The sequence below is a fragment of the Pristiophorus japonicus genome, chromosome 13 (genome assembly GCF_044704955.1).
Source record: "Pristiophorus japonicus isolate sPriJap1 chromosome 13, sPriJap1.hap1, whole genome shotgun sequence".
Classification (NCBI taxonomy): Eukaryota; Metazoa; Chordata; class Chondrichthyes; family Pristiophoridae; genus Pristiophorus; species Pristiophorus japonicus.
The window spans coordinates 88,286,509-88,309,139 of NC_091989.1; the positions used below are offsets into that span (position 1 = coordinate 88,286,509).

At 46.3% G+C, this 22,631-nt stretch overlaps 1 protein-coding gene across 1 annotated transcript in view; it reads right to left on the reverse strand.

Annotated features, from left to right (window-relative positions):
* hydin (HYDIN axonemal central pair apparatus protein) overlaps positions 1–22,631 on the reverse strand; it is a 1,725,340-nt gene that overhangs the window by 1,035,276 nt on the left and 667,433 nt on the right. Inside the window, 1 exon segment of the mRNA XM_070897728.1 lies at positions 4,075–4,227. Coding sequence (XP_070753829.1) covers positions 4,075–4,227 — 153 coding nt within the window.

Sequence of the window (22,631 nt, forward strand, 5' to 3'; positions counted from 1 at the left end):
AGATGAGGAGAAACTTTTTCACTCAGAGTTGTTAACCTGTGGAATTCCCTGCCGCAGAGAGTTATTGATGTCAGTTCATTGGATATATTGAAGAGGGAGTTAGATATGGCCCTTATGGCTAAAGGGATCAAGGGGTATGGAGAGAAAGCAGGAAAGGGGTACTGAAGGAATGATCAGCCATGATCTTATTGAATGGTGGTGCAGGCTCGAAGGGCCGAATGGCCTACTCCTGCACCTATTTTCTATGTTTCTATATTTGCTCTATAATAGTTCTGGTTGAGACATGGCTGCTGTTGTAGCGCTGCTGGGCAGGTGGGATGGGATTGTGGAGGAGGCAATACCATATTCTTTATCGCCGAAGAGCCAGCCACGGTCTTCATGCAGTGGCTGGAAGAATCTTCCCGCAGGATGAAGACATCGTGGCAGCTGCCAGGATATCGGGCATTGACAGCGAGGATCATCTGCCTGTGATCACAGACCAGCTGAATATTGAGGGAGTGGAATCCCTTGCGATTATGAAACAGCTCTCCATCTTGGGATGGGATGCTCAATGCCACATGCGTGCAATCAATAGCTCCCTGAACCCTGGGGAAGCCCGCTATCCTGGCAAAACCACGGGAACGCTTATCCAGGTCTTCCCTGAACATGCTGAACTTGATGTAGTCCATTCGTTTGGTGTCGGTCACCTGGCGAATGTAGCAATGTACTGCAAACTGAAATATCACCAGTAGGTTTTCATCGACACCAACACCTTGGCTGCCCGTACTTGCAAACATCGCACCACGCCACGAATATGCAGTCTCCAGAGAATACAACCGCTACAGAAGCAAAGACATGCAGATCCAGGCCGACTTGAACAACCTACCAACAACCCGTCTCAAATCTAGGCGGCCATTTTGGTCCGTCATCGAAGCCCTTCAGCGATCTCCTCTCAGCCTTGATGAACGATGGCGAAATGCTTGGAAGACCTGTGACAATACGGAATGGATTCCTTGTTGAGGATCCCACAGTACAACCTGAAGGATAAAACTTTCCTCACAAATAGTGGGCAATCATCAACCGCCTCAGAACTGGTCATGGTAGATGCTGCCACCTTCTCCATAGGTGGAGAAGGTGGTATCTGCCTTTGATACAAGTGTCCTCGCAGCATGCTACCCGCCACCATCTCAGCAAAATCCCAGCCCTGCACAAGGTAGAAAAGGCCATCTGTCAGCTCAAGAACAACAAGGCATCAGGAGCAGATGGAATTCCAGCCGAGGCACTAAAGTATGGTGAAGAAGCACTATTGGCATGAATGCATGACCTCATCTTTCTTATCTGGAAGGAGGAGAGCATGCCGGGAGATCTGAGATGCCATAATCGTGACCATCTTCAAAAAAGAGGACGAGTCCGATTGCGGCACCTACAGAAGAATCTCCCTGCTGTCGGCCACTGGGAAAGTCATCGCTAGAATCCTCTTCAACCGACTTCTCCCTGTGGCTTAAGAGCTCCTCCCAGAGTCAAAATGCGGATTTCGTCCACTGAGGGGTACAACAGACATGATGTCCACTGTGCGACAATTACAAGAGAAATGCAGGGAACAGCACCAACCCTTGTACATGGCCTTCTTTGACCTCACAAAAGCCTCTGACACTGTCAACCACGATGGACTATGGAGCGTCCTCCTCCGTTTCAGCTGCCCCCAAAAGTTTGTCACCATCCTCCGCCTGCTCCACGACGACATGCAGGCCGTGATCCTGACCAACGGGTTGATCCACCAGACCCAATCCATGTCCAGACTGGGGTCAAGCAGGGCTGAGTCATCGTGCCAATGATCTTCTCGATTTTCCTTGCTGCAATGCTCCATCTCAGTCTCAACAAGCTCCCCACTGGAGTGGAATTAAACTATAGAACCAATGGGAACCTGTTCAACCTTCATCGCCTCCAGGCTAGATCCAAGATCGTCCCACCCTCTGTCATCGAACTACAGTACGCGGACAATGCTTGCGTCTGCACACATTCAGAGGCCGAGTTCCAAGCCATCGTCAACATCTTCACTGAGGCGTACGAAAGCATGGGCCTTACACTAAACATCCATAAGACAAAAGTCCTCCACCAACCTGACCCCGCAACACAGCACAGCGCAGCCTTGGACAACGGGACCATTTTCCATACCTCGGGAACATACTATCAGCAAGGGCAACATCGACGATGAGGTCCAACACTGCCTTCAGTGTGTCAGCGCAGCCTTCGGTCGCTTGAGGAAGAGTGTGTTTGAAGACCAGGACCTCAAATCTGGCACAAAACTTATGGTCTACAAGGCAGTAGTGATACCCACCCTCCTATATGGCTCAGAGATGTAGACCATGTACAGCAGACACCTCAAAGAGCTGGGGAAGTACCACCAGCGCTGCCTCCACAAGATCCTGCAAATCCACTGGGAGGATAGACGCACCAACGTCAGTGTTCTCGATCAGGCCAACATCCCCAGCATTGAAGCATTGACCACACTCGACCAGCTCTGCTGGGCGGGCCACATCGTCCGCATGCCCAACACGAGACTCCCAAAGCAAGCGCTCTACTCGGAGCTCCGACACGGCAAGCGAGCCCCATGTGGGCAGAGGAAACGTTTCAAGGACACCCTCAAAAGCCTCCTTGATAAAGTGCAATATCCCCACCAGCACCTGGGAATCCCTGGCCCAAGACCAGCCTAAGTGGAGGAAGAGCATCCAGGAGGGCGCTGAGCACCTCAAGTCTCGTCGCCGAGAGCATGCTGAAACCAAGCGCAGACCAGAATCCCCACCCACCCTTTCCTTCAACCACAGTCTGTCCCACCTGTGACAAGAGATTGTAGTTCCCGTATTGGACTGCACAGTCACTTGAGAGCTCACTTTTAGAGTAGAAGCAAGTCTTCCTTGATTTCGAGGGACTGCCTGTGATGATGAGGTGGAAGATTAAAGCCTCCCCATCACGCGACTGTGGAGCTCCTAATCAGACCCTGCAGCACATCATTGAGCACTGCCCTCAGAAGAAATTTGAAGGCTGCTTACAAGGTATCCACGTTATTACACTGGAAGCTTTGGCCTAGATATCCAACATAGATATTGACATTTGATTTGCTTTGCTACTACTATACGAAAGAAGAGAAGAAGTTGTTTAGTACACCTGAAGAATCTGGGTTTGTTCAACCCAGATTGATGGGAAGAAAGGGCCCCACATCAAATGAGTTTGAGCAGTCTCCACCCAGTCTGTGTGTGTGCAGGCCACAGCACAAAACAAAGATAATTGTAATGATAGATAATGCTACCAAAAAGCTATGCAGTGATGCAAGATCCTCGCTGTATGTTTCTGCAAGTACCAGTACAACTCGTAATTTACAATGAACCAAGAAAAAATGGAAACTTTGCAGAATATAGCAAAAAAGTGCACAGATGCAAAGCTCAATTCTTTGAAGCATCCTAAGCTACTGGGACACTGGGGAATAGTTCACTGTCTTGAATCAGTCAATGGAAGAAATGCTCTCAATGTGTGCACTTTACTCCTGATTCAATTGTATGATTTCAGCCTCACGCTAAAATCTCAATGCAAGCTTACCACATTAAAACACCAAACTGCATTTCTGTCTGAGACCTGGGTGGAATTTTGTCCAGGTAAGATGCTAGTCTTTCTAACAGTTCTTGGAGTATCAAGTTAAATGAGCTTTGCCATCTTCTTAGTTTAAAACCACAGCATAAAGCTGCCCTAAACAGCACTAAATTAGAAGTCTTGTGGAACAGCAACCACTGTGTCTAGAGTCAGACTTTGTAAAATATATATTTAAAATAAGTGACAGAAAATCAAGAAGGTGCATCCATTGCAGCCATTAAGATTTGGTCATTGTTTTGAAGAGACATAAAAGGCAACTAAGAGATTGTATTAAATAGGATATGTTGGATCCTGCACTGATCCCAGGAAGCCAAGTATGCACCTAGGTGTAATTTTCTAAAAGGGGAAAAGAAGCTGCAGAAATGACAGATGTGCAAGAAGTCCCATCTGTGAAGCAATTAACCATCTTTACTGAACAGTTTCTCTTTTTAATTACTGCAAATGACTTACCATTTTGGCCGTGACTCTGGCTGGGATAAGTGACTCATTAGATAGGCAGATGGCCTTGGGGACATCACACAGTACCTGGATCTTTCCCCAGTCAATCTTTGTGGAAGTGATATGGACCACTGGCCCCTCGCCTACGCAAAATAAGCGGACTTTCTGGTTGAAAAAAGAAGAAATAATATTATCAAATTAAGTTTCTGGATAATAAATGATAATAACTGACTGGCAATGAGTTATTAGTATTATTACAGACAGTGAGGATAACATATATATAGAATTAAACAGCATATACAGCACAGAAATCAGCCATTCGGCCCAACTGGACTATGTCAGTGTTTATGCTCCACATGTACCTTCTTTCACATTACTTCATCTAATCCTAGCAACATATCCTTCTATTTCGATCTCCCTCATGTGTTTATCTAGCTTCCCCTTAAATGTATCTTTGCGAGAACCCTCAACTACTCCTTCTAATAACGGGTTCCCCATTCTTACCGCTCTTTGGGTAAAGAAATTTCATATCACATATTTACATAGATATTTACATTACACAGGTAGTAAGTTTCTCTTAAATTGTTCTTGGATGTGGGTATTGGTGGCAAGGCTTCATGTATTGCTCATCCCTTGTTGCTCAGAGGTGGTGGTTCTGGGCATTCACCTCGCCAGCAATTATTTTTACAATTGAGTGGCTTCATGGGCCATTACAGAGGTCATTCAAGAGTCAAGCACATAGTGTGGGATTGGAGTCACAAGTAGGCCAGTTCAGGCAGGGATGGCAGGATCCCCGAAGGACATTAATGAACTAATTAGGTTTTTACAACAATCCAGATGATTTCATAATCGTTTAATCTGATTCCAGCACACAAATTAACAGCTCAATTAAATTCAATTTCTCATCTCGCCATAGTGGGACTTGATTTTGTAGTTGCTAGTCCAGTAACTACCGCGTCCATATACATATAATAGTCACGATAAAAGGTCACAACAGTACATTAAAGAGGAGGCATTATTACAGGCAATGAACTATACTAGAAATGTGTGTTCACAGGCAGTGAGTTACAGCGAGAGTAACAGATTACAGGCAGTGATGTATTGTGAGAGTTATGGATCACAGTGTGTTACAGTGAAAGTATCAGATCACAGACATGATAATAGATCATAAACAATAACAATAACATGTCACAGCCAGTGAGGATACCAGATTACTGCCAGTGAGTTAGAGAGAGGAAAGTTGATTACAGGTGGATAGTTACAGAAATAATTTAGATCAGTTAGTGAGTTAGGGAGTTTGCTGATGATACAAAGATGGGTGGGAAAGCAAACTGTGAGGAGGACACAACAAATTTGCAAAGGGATATAGACAGGCTAAGTGAGTGGGCAAAAAGTTGGCAGATGGAGTATAATGTGGGAAAATGTGAGGTTATCCACTTCGGTACGAAAAATAAAAAAACAAATTACTATTTAAATGGAGAAAAATTGCTAGGTGCTGCAGTACAGAGAGACCTGGGGACCTTATGCATAAAACACAAAAAGTTAGTATGCAGGTACAGCAAGTGATCAGGAAGGTGTTCGGTATTTGGGTAGGATTCTGATGGGACGGGATGGGGCGGGTTGGGTGCGGGGGGAATGTTCCCGGTATTGGGTGGGTCCGGAGCAGGGGGGTGGCACGCTCTTGGGATGGGGGGTGGGCTGTTTGGGGCTGGGTTTGGGAGAGTCTTCTTCACTCGGGGAGTTGTTGGCCTGTGGGGTTCCCTGCCACGGAGAGTTGTTGATGCCAGTTCATTGGATGTGATCGGGAGGGAGTTGGATGTGGTCCTTGCGGCTGGGGGGGTCAGGGGGGTGTGGGGGGGAGGTGCTGGGGTGGGTGATCAGTCATGATCTTGTTGAATGGCAGTGCAGAAGGGCCGAATGGCCTACTCCTGCATCTATTTTCTATGTTTCTATGAAGGCAAATGGAATGTTGGCCTTTATTGCAAGGGCGATAGAGTATAAAAGCAGAGAAGTTCTGCTACAACTGTGCTGGGTATTAGTGAGGCCACACCTGGAGTCCTGCGTACAGTTTTGGTCTCCGTATTTAAGGAAGGGTATACTTGCAATGGGGGCTGTTCAGAGAAGGTTCATTAGGTTGATTCCGGAGATGAGGAGGTTGACTTATGAGGATAGGTTGAGTAGGTTGGGCCGAGCTGCTCAGCGAGCCAATCCTGCCGCGCATTTAAAAAATAATTTGCTTTGGATAAATGCTTATTTTGGAAGGAGAAATTACAGTTATTGAGGAAAAAAATGGCAGGTCAAAAGTTTTCAGAGCAAACTTTTTCAGAAAGCATTTTGAGCAATTGGTGTGAAATAAAAACACAGTACAACATGGTGGCCAGGTTGTGCAATTATTGGGGATAACGCGATTACATCAACAGTTTACATTATATTTGTGGACACAGAAATTTATCATGAAAAATGTTAACACAAAAGTGTGGCAATAGGAAGCAAGGTTTTGTAGGTGAGAATTGTTTACAGTCAAGATTTTTAATAAAATATAGATATACCTGTATAAAACTAAAACCACAACATTAAAATATTTAAAATTAAATTTACTATCAACTTACCTAAGGAGACAACTCAGCAGAAATAAAAGCTAGATGGTGGCATAGAATACAAGAGCAGGGAGGTTATATTAAATTGTATAATACTCTGGTTAGGCCACAGCTGGAGTACTGCGTGCAGTTCTGGTCGCCATATTATAGGAAGAAAGTGATTGCACTAGAGAGGGTGCAGAGGAAACTTACTAGGATGCTGCCTGGAATGGAGAATCTTAGCTATGAGGACAGATTGGATAGGCTGGATTTGTTCTCATTGAAACAGAGGAAGTTGAGAGAAGGCCTCATTGAGGTATACAAAATTTTGAGGGACCTAAATATAGTGGATAGCAAGGGTCTATTTCCATTGGTGGAGGGGTCAATTACGAGGTGACATAGTTTTAAGGTGATTTGTGAATTTGACGAGGAGCTTCTTCACGCAGAGGGTTGTGGGGATCTGGAACTCACTGCTTAGAAGGGTGGCGGATGCAGAAACCCTCACCACATTTAAAAGGCGCTTGGATGGGCACTTAAAGTGCCATAACCTGCAGGGTTCCGGACCTAGAGCTGGTAATTGGGATTAGACTGGATAACCTCTTGTTGGCCGGTGCAGATACGATGGTAAGTACTGCAGGGAATCGAATACGGCCAGGGTGATCTCATGGACTAGTTTCGATCGCCTGGATGGGTTGGAGAGGAATTTTCCCAAATTTTTTCCCCCCTCAATTGACCTTGGTTTTTATCTGGTTTTTGCCTCTCCCAGGAGATCACATGGCACCGGTTGGGGTGGAGTGTAGAATATTTCAGTGTAAGGGGTGTCGCAGTTGTATGCGGTGGACTGGTTGGGCTGGGTGCTCTTTACCTTTCCGCCATTGTTCATTGTTCATAGGTTTATATGTAACCTTCAGGGCTGCTGACCGAGGGCCATGTGGCTCTTTGTCAGCCGGTGTGGACACGATGGGCCATAATGGCCTCCTTCTGCGCTGTAAATTTCTATATTTCTATTTTTCTATAACCATGAGCAAAAACTCAGAGATTTACACCACAATCCCACCCAGTAGAATTGCTTTAAACAGAATTAGTCTTGTGGCCCTCCTCTGCACCCTTTCCAAAGCCTCAATATCACCGACCAGGGGAGGAGACCAAAACTGGACACAGTATTTGAAGTGAAGCCTGACTAAGGAGTCAAGTAACATTCTGGCCACTCAAGTGCCAGACAATGATCATCTACAACTAGAGGAAAGTCTAGCCGCATCCACTTGACATTGAGCAGGATCACCGTCGCTGAATCCCCCATCAACATCCTAGGGGTCACCATTGACCACAAACTTAACTGGTCCAGCTACATAATACTGTGGCTACAAGAGCAGGCCAAAGGTGGGTATTCTGTAGTGAGTAACTCCTCCCCAGAGCCTTTTCACCATCTACAAGGCACAGATTCCACTCCCTGTCTGGAGTAAAAATAAAACGGGGAAGGTGGCAACAAGGGAAATTAAGGATAGTGTTAAATCCAAGGAAGAGGCATATAACCTGAGGACTGGGAGAAATTTAGAATTCAGCACAGGAGGACCAAGGGTTTAATTAGGAGGAGGAAAATAGAGTATGAGACCAAGCTTGTTGGGAACATAAAAACTGACTGCAAAAACTTCTATAGATATGTGAAGAGAAAAAGATTAGTGAAGACAAACGTAGGTCCCTTGCAGTCAGATTCAGGTGAATTTATAATGGGGAACAGTAAATGGCAGACCAGTTGAACAAATACTTTGGTTCTGTCTTCACGAAGGAAGACACAAATAACCTCCCAGAAATACTAGGGGACCGAGGGTCCAGTGAGAAGGAGGAACCGAAGGAAATCCTTATTAGGCAGGAAATTGTGTTCGGGGAAGTGATGGGATTAAAGGCCAATAAATCCACGGGGCCTGATAGTCTGCATCCCAGAGTACTTAAGGAAGTGGCCCCAGAAATAGTGGATGCATTGGTGATCATTTTCCAACAGTCTATCGACGCTGGATCAGTTCCTGTGGACTGGAGGGTAGCTAATGTAACACCACTTTTTAAAAAAGGAGGGAGAAAGAAAACGGGTAATTATAGACCAGTTAGCCTGACATTAGTAGTGGGGAAAATGTTGGAATCAATTATTAAAGATGAAATAGCAGGGCATTTGGAAAGCAGTGACAGGATCAGTCCAAGTCAGCATGGATTTATGAAAGCGAAATCATGCTTGACAAATCTTCTGGAATATTTTGAGGATGTCACTAGTAGAGTGGACAAGGAAGAACCAGTGGATGTGGTGTATTTGGACTTTCAAAAGGCTTTTGCCAACCTCCCACACAAGAGATTGGTGTGCAAAATTAATGCACATGGTATTGGGGGTAATGTACTGACATGGATAGAGAACTGATTGGCAGACAGGAAGCAGAGAGTCAGGATAAACGGATCCTTTTCAGAATGGCAGGCAGTGACTAGTGGAGTGCCGTAGGGCTCAGTGCCTGGACCCCAGCTATTTACAATGTACATTAATGATTTATATGAAGGAATTTAGTGTAATATCTCCAAGTTTGCAGCTGGGTGGCGGTGTGAGCTGTGAGGAGGACGCTAAGAGGCTGCAGGGTGACTTGGACAGGTTAGGTGAGTGGGCAAATGCATGGCAGATGCAGTGTAATGTAGATAAATGTAAGGTTATCCACTTTGGTGGCAAAAACACGAAGGCAAAATATTATCTGAATGGCGGCAGATTAGGAAAGGGGAGGTGCAACGGGACCTGGGTGTCATGGTTCATCAGTCATTGAAAGTTGGCATGCAGGTACAGCAGGCGGTGAAGGCGGCAAATGGTATGTTGGCCTTCATAGCTAGGGGATTTGAGTATAGCAGCAGGGCGGTCTTACTGCAGTTGTACAGGGCCTTGGCGAGGCCTCACCTGGAATATTGTATTCAGTTTTGGTCTCCTAATCTGAGGAAGGACGTTCTTGCTATTGAGGGAGTGCAGCGAAGGTTCAACAGACTGATTCCCGGGATGGCAGGACTGACATATGAGGGGAGACTGGATCGGCTGGGCCTGTATTCACTGGAGTTTAGAAGGATGAGAGGGGAGCTCATAGAAACATATAAAATTCTAACGGGACTGGACAGGTTAGATGCAGGAAGAATGTTTCCGATGTTGGGGAAGTCCAGAACCAGGGGTCACAGTCTAAGAATAAGGGGTAAGCCATTTAGGACTGAGATGAGGAGAAACTTCTTCACTCAGAGAGTTGTTAACCTGTGGAATTCCCTACCGCAGAGAGTTGTTGAGGCCAGTTCATTGGATAAATTCAAGAGGGAGTTAGATATGGCCCTTACGGCTAAGGGGATCAAGGGGTATGGAGAGAAAGCAGGAAAGGAGTACTGAGGTGAATGATCAGCCATGATCTTATTGAATGGTGGTGCAGGCTCGAAGGGCCGAATGACCTACTCTTGCACCTATTTTCTATGTTTCTATGATACTCTCCACTTGCCTGGATGAGTGCAGCTCCAACAACAATCAAGAAGCTCGACGGCATCCAGGACAAATCAGCCCGCTTCATTGGCACCCCATCCACCACCTTAAACATTCACTCCCTCTAACACCATTGCACCGTGGCTGCTGTGTGTACCATCTACAAGATGCACTGCAGCAACTCGTCAAGGCATCTTCGGCACCACCTCCCAAACCCGCGACCTCTACCACCTAGAAGGTCAAGGGCAACAAGCGCAGGGGAACACCACCACCTCCAAGTTCCCCTCCAAGTCACACACCATCGCCGTTCCTTCATCATCACTGGGCCAAAATCCTGGAACTCCCTCCCTAACAGCACTGTGGGAGTTCCTTCACCACACGGACTACAGCAGTTCAAGAGGTAGCTCACCACCACTTCTCAAGGGCAACAGTCTAGGGAAGAGACTTTTTATTAAAAGTGGTCCACATTTGATACTGAAAAAGATATCATAAAAATATGACAACTTTTCTTTAAAAAATAAGTGGAATGTTTACTCTCATGAAGAGCCACCATGTTGAGTCATCTTCTCCTTGAAGCCCACGTATGATGTTACCAGCCTGAGTCAGTTTGGAGCTGCCTGGGATAGCTTGCTACCACAAAGGTAATTTATACATAATATATATTCCCCCCTCCCCAACACCAATATAAAATAGGAAAGTACTTGAAATCCAGGCCCCAGTATTTACTGGGAGGGAGCGGAGGCTAGTCTGAAAGAACAGATTTCTATCGGGTCCTGAGAAGTTTGAAGAGTTCAAGTGTGAAATCTTATAAATTTTAACTTCTCACCCGATCCAAATCCACCTGCTTTGGGGGGTTAAAATGAACCTCGCCCCCTGCTCCAGTCTTTAACATCTTCTGCTTTACAACACAGCCGAACCTCCTCCACAAACCTGAAAGATTGTGCTTCTAACATGTCATTAACCAATATTACAAGCTCTCGAGGACCCGATGGACTCTGCTGGGCCCCGGTGCTTGATTAAAACTAATACCATTGCCAATGACCCTCCATTTCCCATTATGTAGCCAATTTCTTTGGTGATTTATAGTTTACTCCTTGAACCCAGGAGCTTTCACTGTCACCATAACTCTCCTTTCCAACAGTACCGAATGTTTTATCAAGTCAAGATATACAATCCTCAGCAAAGTTGCATCCTCAAAGAATTCCAAGACATGTGTTAGGCATGAAATTACCTGCTTTTCATAAACCCACATTGGCTTGAATTTATTGGGTGGGTTATCAGTCCTCTGAGCTCCACTTTACCCCCTGGAGCGGCAGCAATGGTGGCGGTGAGATCTTCTGGCTGGGCGGTCAACCAGTGCCCCGCAGCGGTTTTCGGGTCCGGTTTAACAGCGGCGCGGAACAGCACCGCCCGGAAGAGCAGCGCCGGTGTGCAACGCCCCTGGTTGTGATACCTGCGCGGTTTTTGACTCCTGCTCGACGCGTACGCCCCGCAGTGACTGGCTGGGAAATCGGGCAGGAAACCTATACCAACTGCAGAGAAGTAAGTAATGCAGTCCTAAGGTAAGTGTGATTGTGTTTTCTTTTTTGCGATTTATGTTGTGGTGGTGTGCGCTATGTATTGAGAATGGTTCTTTGTGGATTTTTTCCAGGTTTTTTTTTACTCCCCAGGCGTCTCTCGGAGAGCCCCCAGCCCGGCTATTTATCTCGGGAGTTTCCCATGTTAATGCCCAAAAGAGGTGTACAACGACTCCCTTAGAGCTGCGCCCCCAGAATTAGGGCCCAGCTGACCAAGTTACTTACTGAGGCACTAATTTTCAGGCCCGAAATTATCAAAGCCGAAAATCCAGCCCAATTGCCTCCACTCTTACCAGATTTACTTCCTTTATGAAACTACAACATTTTTCCAACTATCAATGTCACAGTTGCCAGCTTAAAAAGACATTCACTGAGTTAAAAACAAGCATCTTAGAGCAGCTTCAACACACAGACTGCAGCAGTTCAGAAGGCAGCCCACCACCACCTTCTGTAGGGATGGACAGTATATACCGGCCTTGTACACATCACCGAGAATGAATTAATAAGCATGTTGAAACCAGGCAGTGAAAGTACAAGCGGCAGCCAAGTTCTTTAAAGTACTTGAAATCATGCGGTGTAATGAATGTGTCAGGAATTCCTCTGCTTCCAATTTTAACGAAGGTGTTAACTGATCTACTGTAAATGTGTGAACACTGTGTCATTCACAGCATGATTCCAACCCAAAATAGAAAAACTGCAAATGCTGGAAACTTGAAATACAAAACAGAAGATCACTGAAATACATAGCAGGTTGATCAGCAACTGTAAAGAGAAAAGACAACAACAACTTGTATCTATATAGCGCCTTTAATGTAGTGAAATGTCCCAAGGCGATTCACAGGAGTATTATCAGATAAAAATGTTGCCACTGAGCTGCATAAGTCGAAATTACCGCAGGTGATCAAAAGCTTGGTCAAAGAGCTTAAGGAGGAAAGAGACGTAGAGAGGTGGAGAGGTTTAGGGAGTTCCAGAGCTTGGGGCCTCAGCAACAGAAGGCAAGCCATCAATGGTTGAGTGATTATAATCAGGGATGCTCAGGAGGGCAGAATTAGAGGAGTGTAGACATCTCGGGGAGTTGTGGGGCTGGAGGAGATTACGGAAATAGGGACAACAGATTAGGTAGAGCATTTCCTTTTTCAGTTCTGCTGATGGTCGCCACTCAAAATGCTAACTTGTTCTTTTTCAGATGCTGGCAAGCTTATTGCAGGTTCCCAACATTTTCTGTTTTTATGCCAAGTACTTTAATCTTTTCAATCTTTCCCTGTTCCAATGTGCAACGGAATGGCCATTCGTTGTGACCATTAGTAAAGTGAATTAAATTGCGACACAGCTATTGAGCTGTGGCAGATGAGATTGTTCCAGAAATATGAGCTTTTATTCGGCATTCAAACCACTCTCACAGCTAATTGTGTTGCTCCATTCCCATAATCTATTTACTAATCTGTACAATTACCAGGCTTCGCAAATCACAAATGTTATTTGGTAAGATTTTATGTATTAGTCCCAGTGTAAATATTGTGGAAAGTTTCCTCTGATCACGGTTTCATAGAAACATAGAAAATAGGTGCAGGAGTAGGCCATTCGGCCCTTCGAGCCTGCACCACCATTCAATACGATCATGGCTGATCATGCAACTTCAAGTACCCCTTTCCTGCTTTCTCTCCATATCCCTTGATCCCTTTAGCCATAAGGGCCACATCTAACTCCCTTTTTAATATATCCAACGAACTGGCCTCAACAACTTTCTGTAGTCGAGAATTCCACAGGTTCGCAATTCTCTGGGTGAAGAAGTTTCTCCTCATCTCGGTCCTAAATGGCTTACCCCTTATTCTTAGACTATGACCCCTGGTTCTGGACTTCCTCAACATCAGGAACATTCTTCCTGCATCTAACCTGGCCAATCCCGTCAGAATTTTGTATGTTTTTATGAGATCCACTCTCATTCTTCTAAATTCCAGTGAATATAAGCCTAGTCGATTGAGTCTTTCTGTATATGTCAATCCTGCCATCCCAGGAATCAGTCTGGTGAACCTTCACTGCACTGCCTCAATAGCAAGAACGTCCTTCCTCAGATTAGGAGACCAAAACTGTATACAATATTCAAGGTGTGGCCTCACCAAGGCCTTATACAACTGCAGTAAGACCTCCCTGCTCCTATACTCAAATCCTCTCGCTAGGAAGGCCAACATGCCATTTGCCTTCTTCACCGCCTGCTGTACCTGCATGCCAACTTTCAATGACTGATGTACCATGACACCCAGGTCTTGTTGCGCCTCCCCTTTTCCTAAACTGTCACCATTCAGATAATATTCTGCCTTCCTGTTTTTGCCACCAAAGTGGATAACCTCACATTTCTCTACATTATACTGCATTTGCCCACTCACCTAACCTGTCCAAGTCACCCTGCAGCCTCTTAGCATCCTCCTCACAGCTCACACTGTCACCCAGCTTAGTGTCATTGTAAAACTGCACTTCAATACCATTTCACAATCGCACTAGAAATAGACAACATGAAATCTTCCCACTATATTTGCAATATCACTAACACACAGCGACCAGAGGAATTCGTGCGGTCAGTTAATGTTTTTAAATAAAAAGGCCGGAATTTTCCCATTTTTAAAAAAAAGGATGGATTTGGAGCATGGGGGCAGTTAAATTGTTAAAAATATGAATTCCGATCGGATCTCACCTCCAACCCACCCACTTCCGGGTTTGCTGGAGGCGGAACAGGGGCGGGCAACCAATCCACACCAGGGGGCGGTATCTTAATTTAAATATCGTAATGAGGCCGGAAGCCTCTATTTTGCCCTCCATTTTGATTTTTAATTGCTTGAGGACGGGTTTCACACAATTCGTCAAACTTAGCAGTTAAACTGTTATGTATGCAACCCTAGGCAACCTGTATCACACCACCACCAGAGGGCTTACATGTTGGAATCCCAAGAATCCCTTGGGAGCACTGTATATTAGCAGGCCTCCCATGCTGTACCAACACTCTGGAGTCTGAATAAAGGAGCGAAGGTCATACTTACTCATTGTCTAAAGTACTCAGTTGCATTACTTTATTATGAGCTTAACAATTGGCGACGAGATAACGAACAACCACGCGAGAATACAGAGAATTGTTGGAATCCTGGAGAAATTCTCAGAAGGGGAAGATTGGGAGGGCTTCATGGAGCGACTCAACCAATAATTGTGGCCAACGAGCTGGATGGGGACGAGGGGCTGCCAAACAAAGGGCGATCCTCCTCACTGTCTATGGGGAAACAACCTATGGCCTCATGAAGAATTTTCAAGCTCCGGTGAAACCAACAACCAAATCGTATGAAGAACTGCGTACGCTGGTCCAGGAGCACCCAAATCCAAAAGAAAGTGTTCTGAAAGCAAGATATCGATTTTATATGCGTCAACGGTCTGAAGGCCAAGAAGTGGCGAGCTACGACGCCGAACTAAAACACCTTGCAGGACATTGTGAATTCGATGGATTCCTTCAGCAAATGCTAAGAGACTTTTTTGTGCTTGGCATTGGCCATGAGGTTATCCTTCGCAAACTACTGACTGCTGAAACACCGAATCTGAGCAAAGCCATAACAATACCCCGACATTTATGTCCACCAGTGATAACACCAAACAAATTTTGCAGCATAAAGAGGTTTCTGCAAATACTGTACACAAAGTAACTTCGTTTTCAGGCAGGCATGCATATGGCAGAAAGGACATGGCGGCAGCTGCACGACCTCAGATGACCCAGAGTCCACCATCAATCGTTAATGCGAGGAAGTTAACACCTTGTTGGCGCTGCGGAGGTGATCACCGAGCCCATCAATGCCGCTTCAAACATAGAAACATAGAAAATAGGTGCAGGTGTAGGCCATTCGGCCCTTCAAGCCTGTCCCACCATTCAATATGATCAGGACTGATCATGCAACTTCAGTACCCCATTCGTGCTTTCTCTCCATACACCTTGATCCCTTTAGCCATAAGGGCCTTATCTAACTCCCTTTTGAATATATCTAACGAACTGGCCTCAACAACTATGTGTGGTAGAGAATTCCACAGGTTCACAACTCTGAGTGAAGAAGTTTCTCCTCATCTCAGTCCTAAATGGCTTACCCCTTATCCTTAGACTGTGACCCCTGGTTCTGGACTTCCCCAACATCGGGAACATTCTTCCTGCATCTAACCTGTCCAATCCCACTAGAATTTTATATGTTCCTATGAGATCTGCTCTCATTCTTCTAAAATTCCAGTGAATATAAGCCTAGTCGATCCAGTCTTTCTTCATATATCAGTCCTGCCATCCCAGGAATCAGTCTGGTGAACCTTTGCTGCACTCCCTCAGTAGCAAGAATGTCCTTCCTCAGATTAGGAGACTAAAACTGTACACAATATTCAAGGTGTGGCCTCACCAAGGTCCTGTACAACTGCAGTTTGACCTCCCTGCTCCTATGCTCAAATCCTCTCACTATGAAGGCCAACATGCCATTTGCCTTCTTCACCGCCTGCTGTACCTGCATGCCAACTTTCAATGTACCATGACACCCAGGTCTCGTTGCATCTTCCCTTTTCCGAAACTGTCACCATTCAGAGTATATTCTGCCTTCCTGTTTTTACCACCAAAGTGGATAGCCTCACATTTATCTACATTATACTGCATCTCCCATGCATTTGCCTGCTCACCTAACCTGTCCCAAGTCACCCTGCAGCCTCTTAGCATCCTCCTCACAGCTTACATTGCCACCCAACTTAGTGTCATCGGCACACTTGGAGATATTACATTCAATTTTCAATTCCTTTATCTAAATCATTAATGTATATTGTAAATAGCTGAGGTCCCAGCATTCAACCTTGTGGTAACCCACTAGTCACTGCCTGCCATTCTGAAAAGGACCAGTTTATTCTTACTCTTTGCTTCCTGTCTGCCAACCAGTTCTCTATCCACGTCAATACATTACGCCCAATACCATGTGCTTTAATTTTGCACACTAATCTCTTGTGTGGGACCTTGTCAAAAGCCTTTTGAAAGTCTAAATACACCACATCCACTGGTTCGCCCTTGTCCACTCTACTATTTACATCCTCAAAAAATTCGAGAAGATTTGTCAAGCATGATTTCCCTTTCATAAATCCATGCTGACTTGGACCGATCCGGTCACTGCTTTCCAAATGTGTTGCTATTAGATCCTTAATAATTGATTCCAACATTTTCCCCAGGCTAACCGGTCTATAATTCCCTGTTTTCTCTCTTCCTCCTTTTTTAAAAAGTGGTGTTACATTAGCTACCCTCCAATTCATAGGAACTGATCCAGAGTCTATAGAATGTTGGAAAATGACCACCAATGCATCCATTATTTCGAGAGCCACTTCCTTAAGTACTCTGGGATGCAGACTATCAGTCCCTGGGGTTTATCGGCCTTCAATCCCATCAATTTTCCTTACACAATTTCCTGACTAATAAGGATTTCCTTCAGTTCCTCCTTCTCGCTAGACCCTCGGTCCCCTAGTATTTCCAGAAGGTTATTTGTATCTTCCTTAGTGAAGACAGAACCAAAGTATTTCTTCAATTGGTCTACCATTTTTTTGTTCCCCATTATAAATTCACATGATTCTGACTACAAGGGACCTACATTTGTGCAAAGGCTGTGAAACAATGGGACACCTCCAGCGAATGTGCAGACAAGCTGCAAGCCCTACAAACCACCACCTTGCAGAGGAGGATCGATCCATGGTGGATCAGGCTGAACTAGAGACTCGAACCGAGGTGGCAGAAGTGTTCCGGGTACACACCTTCACTACAAAATGTCCACCAATCATGCTAAAACTGGATGGGAATTCCAGTATCCATGGAACTGGACACGGGTGCAAGTCAGTCTATCATGAGCAAAAAGACCTTCGACAGGCTGTGGTGTAACAAGGTACACAGGCCCAAGCTTAGCCCCATTCAAACCAAGCTAAGAACTTACATTAAAGAGCTGATCCCTGTTGTTGACAGCGCAGCAGTAAATATCTCCTATGATGGAGCAGTGCATGAACTCCCACTATGGATTGTACCAGGAGATGGCCCCACACTGTTCGGCAGAAGCTGGCTGGGAAAAATCCACTGGAACTGGGATGACATCCGAGCGTTCTCGTCCGTTGACGACGTCTCATGTGCCCAGGTTCTGAGCAAGTTCCCATCGTTGTTTGAGCCAGGCATCTGCGGGGGCAAAGGTGCGGATCCACTTGGTTCACAGTACACGACCCATCCACCACAAAGCACGGGTGGTGCCATATATGATGCGAGAGAAATTGAGCTGGACAGGCTGCAGCGAGAAGGCATCATCGCACCGGTGGAGTTCAACGAGTGGGCCAGTCCGATTGTTCCGGTTCTCAAAGGCGACGGCACGGTCAGAATTTGTGGGGACTATGAAGTAACGATTAACCGTTTTTCGCTACAGGACCAGTACCCGCTACCCAAGGCAGACGACCTATTTGTGACCCTGGCTGGAGGACAGACATTCACCAAGTTGGACCTGACCTCGGCCTACATGACACAGGAGCTGGCGGAATCTTCGAAAGGCCTCACCTGCATCAACATGCACAAAGATCTGATCATCTACAATAGATGCCCATTTGGGATTCGATTTACCGTGGCAATATTCTAAAGGAACATGGAGAGGCTGCTAAGGTCGATTCCCCGCAACGTAGTTTTCCAGGACGACATATTGATCACAGGTCGGTACACCATCGAACACTTGCAGAACCTGGAAAAGGTTTGAAGTCGGCTTAATCGCATGGGACTCAGGTTCAAATGCTCGAAATGCATTTTCCTGGCCCCAGAGGTTGAGTTTATTGTGTTCCTAACCAGGTGAGACTGCACACAGGGAGGTTAAAGTAACAGTGATCTCAGTCTTTATTAAGACACTCCAGAGTGAGGAACAGGCCTTTGGCCGGCTTATATATAGTGCTCCCAAGGGATGCTGGCATGCCTTGGGACTTCAGGGGATGCGTTCCCTGGTGGCAGAATATGGGAGTGCATGCTTTACAGATACACAACATCACTCCCCACCAAAGTCAAAGTGAAAACTATTTACAAGGTGAGGCGGTCGGGAGCCTTTCTTTCCCTGGTGGACCGCCTCGGTACAAATGTCTGTTCTGGTGTGTTAGCTGTGCCCTCGCTGGGCTGGCGTGTTGTTGGCCCTGCAGGGCTGCTGGGTGAGCCTGGCCTTGCTGAACTGTTGGGTGTAATGTGTTCAATTTCCTGGTCCGGTGTGGTGTCGTTGATCCTTTGGGTGTGTGTTGTGGGCTCGAAAAAGGTGGTGTCTGCTGTGGGCTTTTCAGGACAGTCTGTGAACTGCAGCCTCGTTTGGTCCAGGTGCTTTCCGCAAATTTGTCCATTGTCTAGTTTGACTACAAACACCCTATTCCCTTCTTTAGCTATCACCATGCTCGCGATCCACTTGGGACCATGTCCATAGTTTAGCATATACACAGGGTCATTCAGATCAATTTCCCATGACACAGTGGCACGACCATTGTTTACGTTTTGTTGCTGCCACCTGCTCTCTACCTGATCATGCAGGTTGGGGTGAACCAGCGAGAGTCTGGTTTTAAGTGTACTTTTCATGAGTAGCCCTGCCAGGGGCACCCCTGTGAGCGAGTGGGGTCTCGAGCGTTAGCTGAGCAGTACTCGGGACAGGCGGGTTTGGAGGAGCCTTCTGTGACTCGTTTAAGGCTCTGTTTGATTGTTTGTACTGCCCACTCTGCCTGCCCATTGGAGGCTGGTTTAAACGGGGCCGAGGTGACATGTTTGATCCCATTGCGGGTCATGGATTCTTTAAATTCGGCACTGGTGAAACATGGCCCGTTGTCACTGACCAGTATGTCAGGCAGGCCGTGGGTGGCAAACATGGCCCTCAGGCTTTCAATGGTGGCGGTGGCGGTGCTTCCCGACATTATTTCACATTCAATTCATTTTGAAAAAACATCCACCACCACCAGGAACACTTTACCGAGAAACAGGCCCGCATAGTCGACATGGATCCTCGACCATGGTCTGGAGGGCCAGGACCACAAACTTAGTGGTGCTTCTCTGGGCGCGTTGCTCAACTGAGCACACACGCGGCATTGCCGTACACAGGACTCTAAGTCAGAGTTGATACCAGGCCACCACACGTGGGATCTGGCTATTGCTTTCATCATTACTATACCCAGGTGTGTGCTGTGGAGATCCGAGATGAACGTCTCCCTGCCCTTTTTGGGTAGCACTATGCGGTTACCCCACAACAGGCAGTCTGCCTGAATGGACACTCGTCCTTTCGCCGCTGGAACGGCTTGATTGATGGTGAATAGCACGTTTAGTGAGTTGGTCACACCGCAGGTAAAGGGTACACAGCCAGATAGGGAATGGGTGACCAACAGGAAGAGCAGTGGAAGGAAGATAGTGCAGGAGTCCTTTGCGGAAACAGATACACCGCTTTGGGTACTGTTGAGGGGGATGACTCATCAGGGGAAGGCAGCCAAGTTCATGGCACCGTGGGTGGCTCTGCTGCACAGGAGGGCAGGAAAAAGAGTGAGAGAGCGATAGTGATAGAAACATAGAAAAATAGGTGCAGGAGTAGGCCATTCGGCCCTTCGAGCCTGCACCACCATTCAATAAGATCATGGCTGATCATTCCTTCAGTACCCCTTTCCTGCTTTCTCTCCATACCCCTTGATCCCCTTAACCGTAAGGGCCATATCTAACTCCCTCTTGAATATATCCAGTGAACTGGCATCAACAATTCTCTGCAGCAGAAAATTCCACAGGTTAACAACTCTCTGAGTGAAGAAGTTTCTCCTCATCTCAGTCCTAAATGGCCTACCCCTTATCCTAAGACTATGTCCCCTGGTTCTGGACTTCCCCATCATCTGGAACATTCTTCCCGCATCTAACCTCTCCAGTCCCATCAGAATCTTATGTTTCTATGAGATCCCCTCTCATCCTTCTAAACTCCAGTGAATAAAGGCCCAGTTGATCCAGTCTCTCCTCATATGACAGCCCAGCCATCCCTGGAATCAGTCTGGTCAACTTTAGCTGCACTCCCCCAATAGCAAGAACGTCCTTCCTCAGACTAGGAGACCAAAACTGAACACAATATTCCAGGTGAGGCCTCACTTAGGCCCTGTACAACTGTAGTAAGACCTCCCTGCTTCTATATTCATAACCCCTAGCTATGAAGGCCAACATACCATTTGCCTTCTTCACCGCCTGCTGTACCTGCGTGCCCACTTTCAGTGACTGATGAACCATGACACCCAGGTCTCGTTGCACTTCCCGTTTTCCTAGTCTGCCGCCATTCAGATAATATTCTGCCTTCGTGTTTTTGCCCCCAAAATGGATAACCTCACATTTATCCACATTATACTGCATCTGCCATGCATTTGCCTACTCACCTAACCTGTCCAAGTCACCCTGCAGCCTCTTAGCGTCCTCCTCGCAGCTCACACCGCCACCCAGTTTAGTGTCATCTGCAAACTTGGAGATATTACACTTTATTCCTTCATCCAAATCGTTAATGTATATTGTAAAGAGCTGGGGTCCCAGCACTGAGCCCTGCGGTACTCCACTAGTCACTGCCTGCGGTTCTGAAAAGGACCCGTTTATCCCGACTCTCTGCTTCCTGTCTGCCAACGAGTTCTCTATCCACGCCAGTATATTACCCCCAATACTATGTGCTTTGACTTTGCACAACAATCTCTTGTGCGGTACCTTGTCAAAAGCCTCCTGAAAGTCCAAATACAGCACATCCACTAGTTCTCCCTTGTCCAGTCTGCGAGGTACATCCTCAAAAAATTTCAGAAGATTCGTCAAGCATGATTTCCCTTTCATAAATCCATGCTGACTTGCTCCGATCCTGTCACCGCTTTCCAAATGCGCTGCTATTTCGTCCTTTATGATCGATTCCAACATTTTCCCCACTGATGTCAAGCTAACCGGTCTATAATTACCCGTTTTCTCTCTCCCTCCTTTTTTAAAAAGTGGTGTTACATTAGCTACCCTCCAGTCCATGGGAACTGATCCAGAGTCAATAGACTGTTGAAAAATGATCACCAATGCATCTACTATTTCTCGGGCCACTTCCTTGAGCACTCTGGGATGCAGACTATCAGGCCCTGGGGATTTATCGGCCTTCAATCCCATCAATTTCCCCAACACAATTTCCCGCCGAATAAGGATATCCTTCAGTTCCACCTTTTCACTAGATTCACTGTCCCCTAGTACCTTCGGAAGGTTATTTGTGTCTTCCTTCATGAAGACAGATAGGGGATTCAATTGTAAGGGGAATAGATATGCGTTTCTGCGGCCGCAACCGGGACTCCAGGATGGTATGTTGCCTCCCTGGTGCAAGGATCAAGGATGTCTCGGAGCGGGTGCAGGACATTCTGAAAAGGGAGGGTGAACAGCCAGTTGTCGTAGTGCATATAGGTACCAACTATGTCGGTAAAAAACGGGATGAGGTCCTTCAAGACGAATTTAGGGAGCTAGGAGCTAAATTAAAAAGTAGGACCTCAAAAGTAGTAATCTCAGGATTGCTACCAGTGCCACGTGCTAGTCAGAGTAGGAATCGCAGGATAGCTCAGATGAATACGTGGTTTGAGGAGTGGTGCAAAAGGGAGGGATTCAAATTCCTGAGACATTGGAACAGGTTCTGGGGGAGGTGGGACCAGTGCAAACCGGACGTTCTGCACCTGGGTAGGACCGGAACCAATGACCTAGGGGGAGTGTTTGCTAGTGCTGTTGGGGAGGAGTTAAACTAATATGGCAGTGGGATGGGAACCTATGCAGGGAGGCAGAGGGAAATAAAAGGGAGACAGAGGCAAAAGATAGAAAGGAGAATAGTAAAAGTGGAGGGCAGAGAAACCCAAGGCAAAAAGCAAAAATGGGCACATTACAGCAAAATTCTAAAGGGGCAAAGTGTG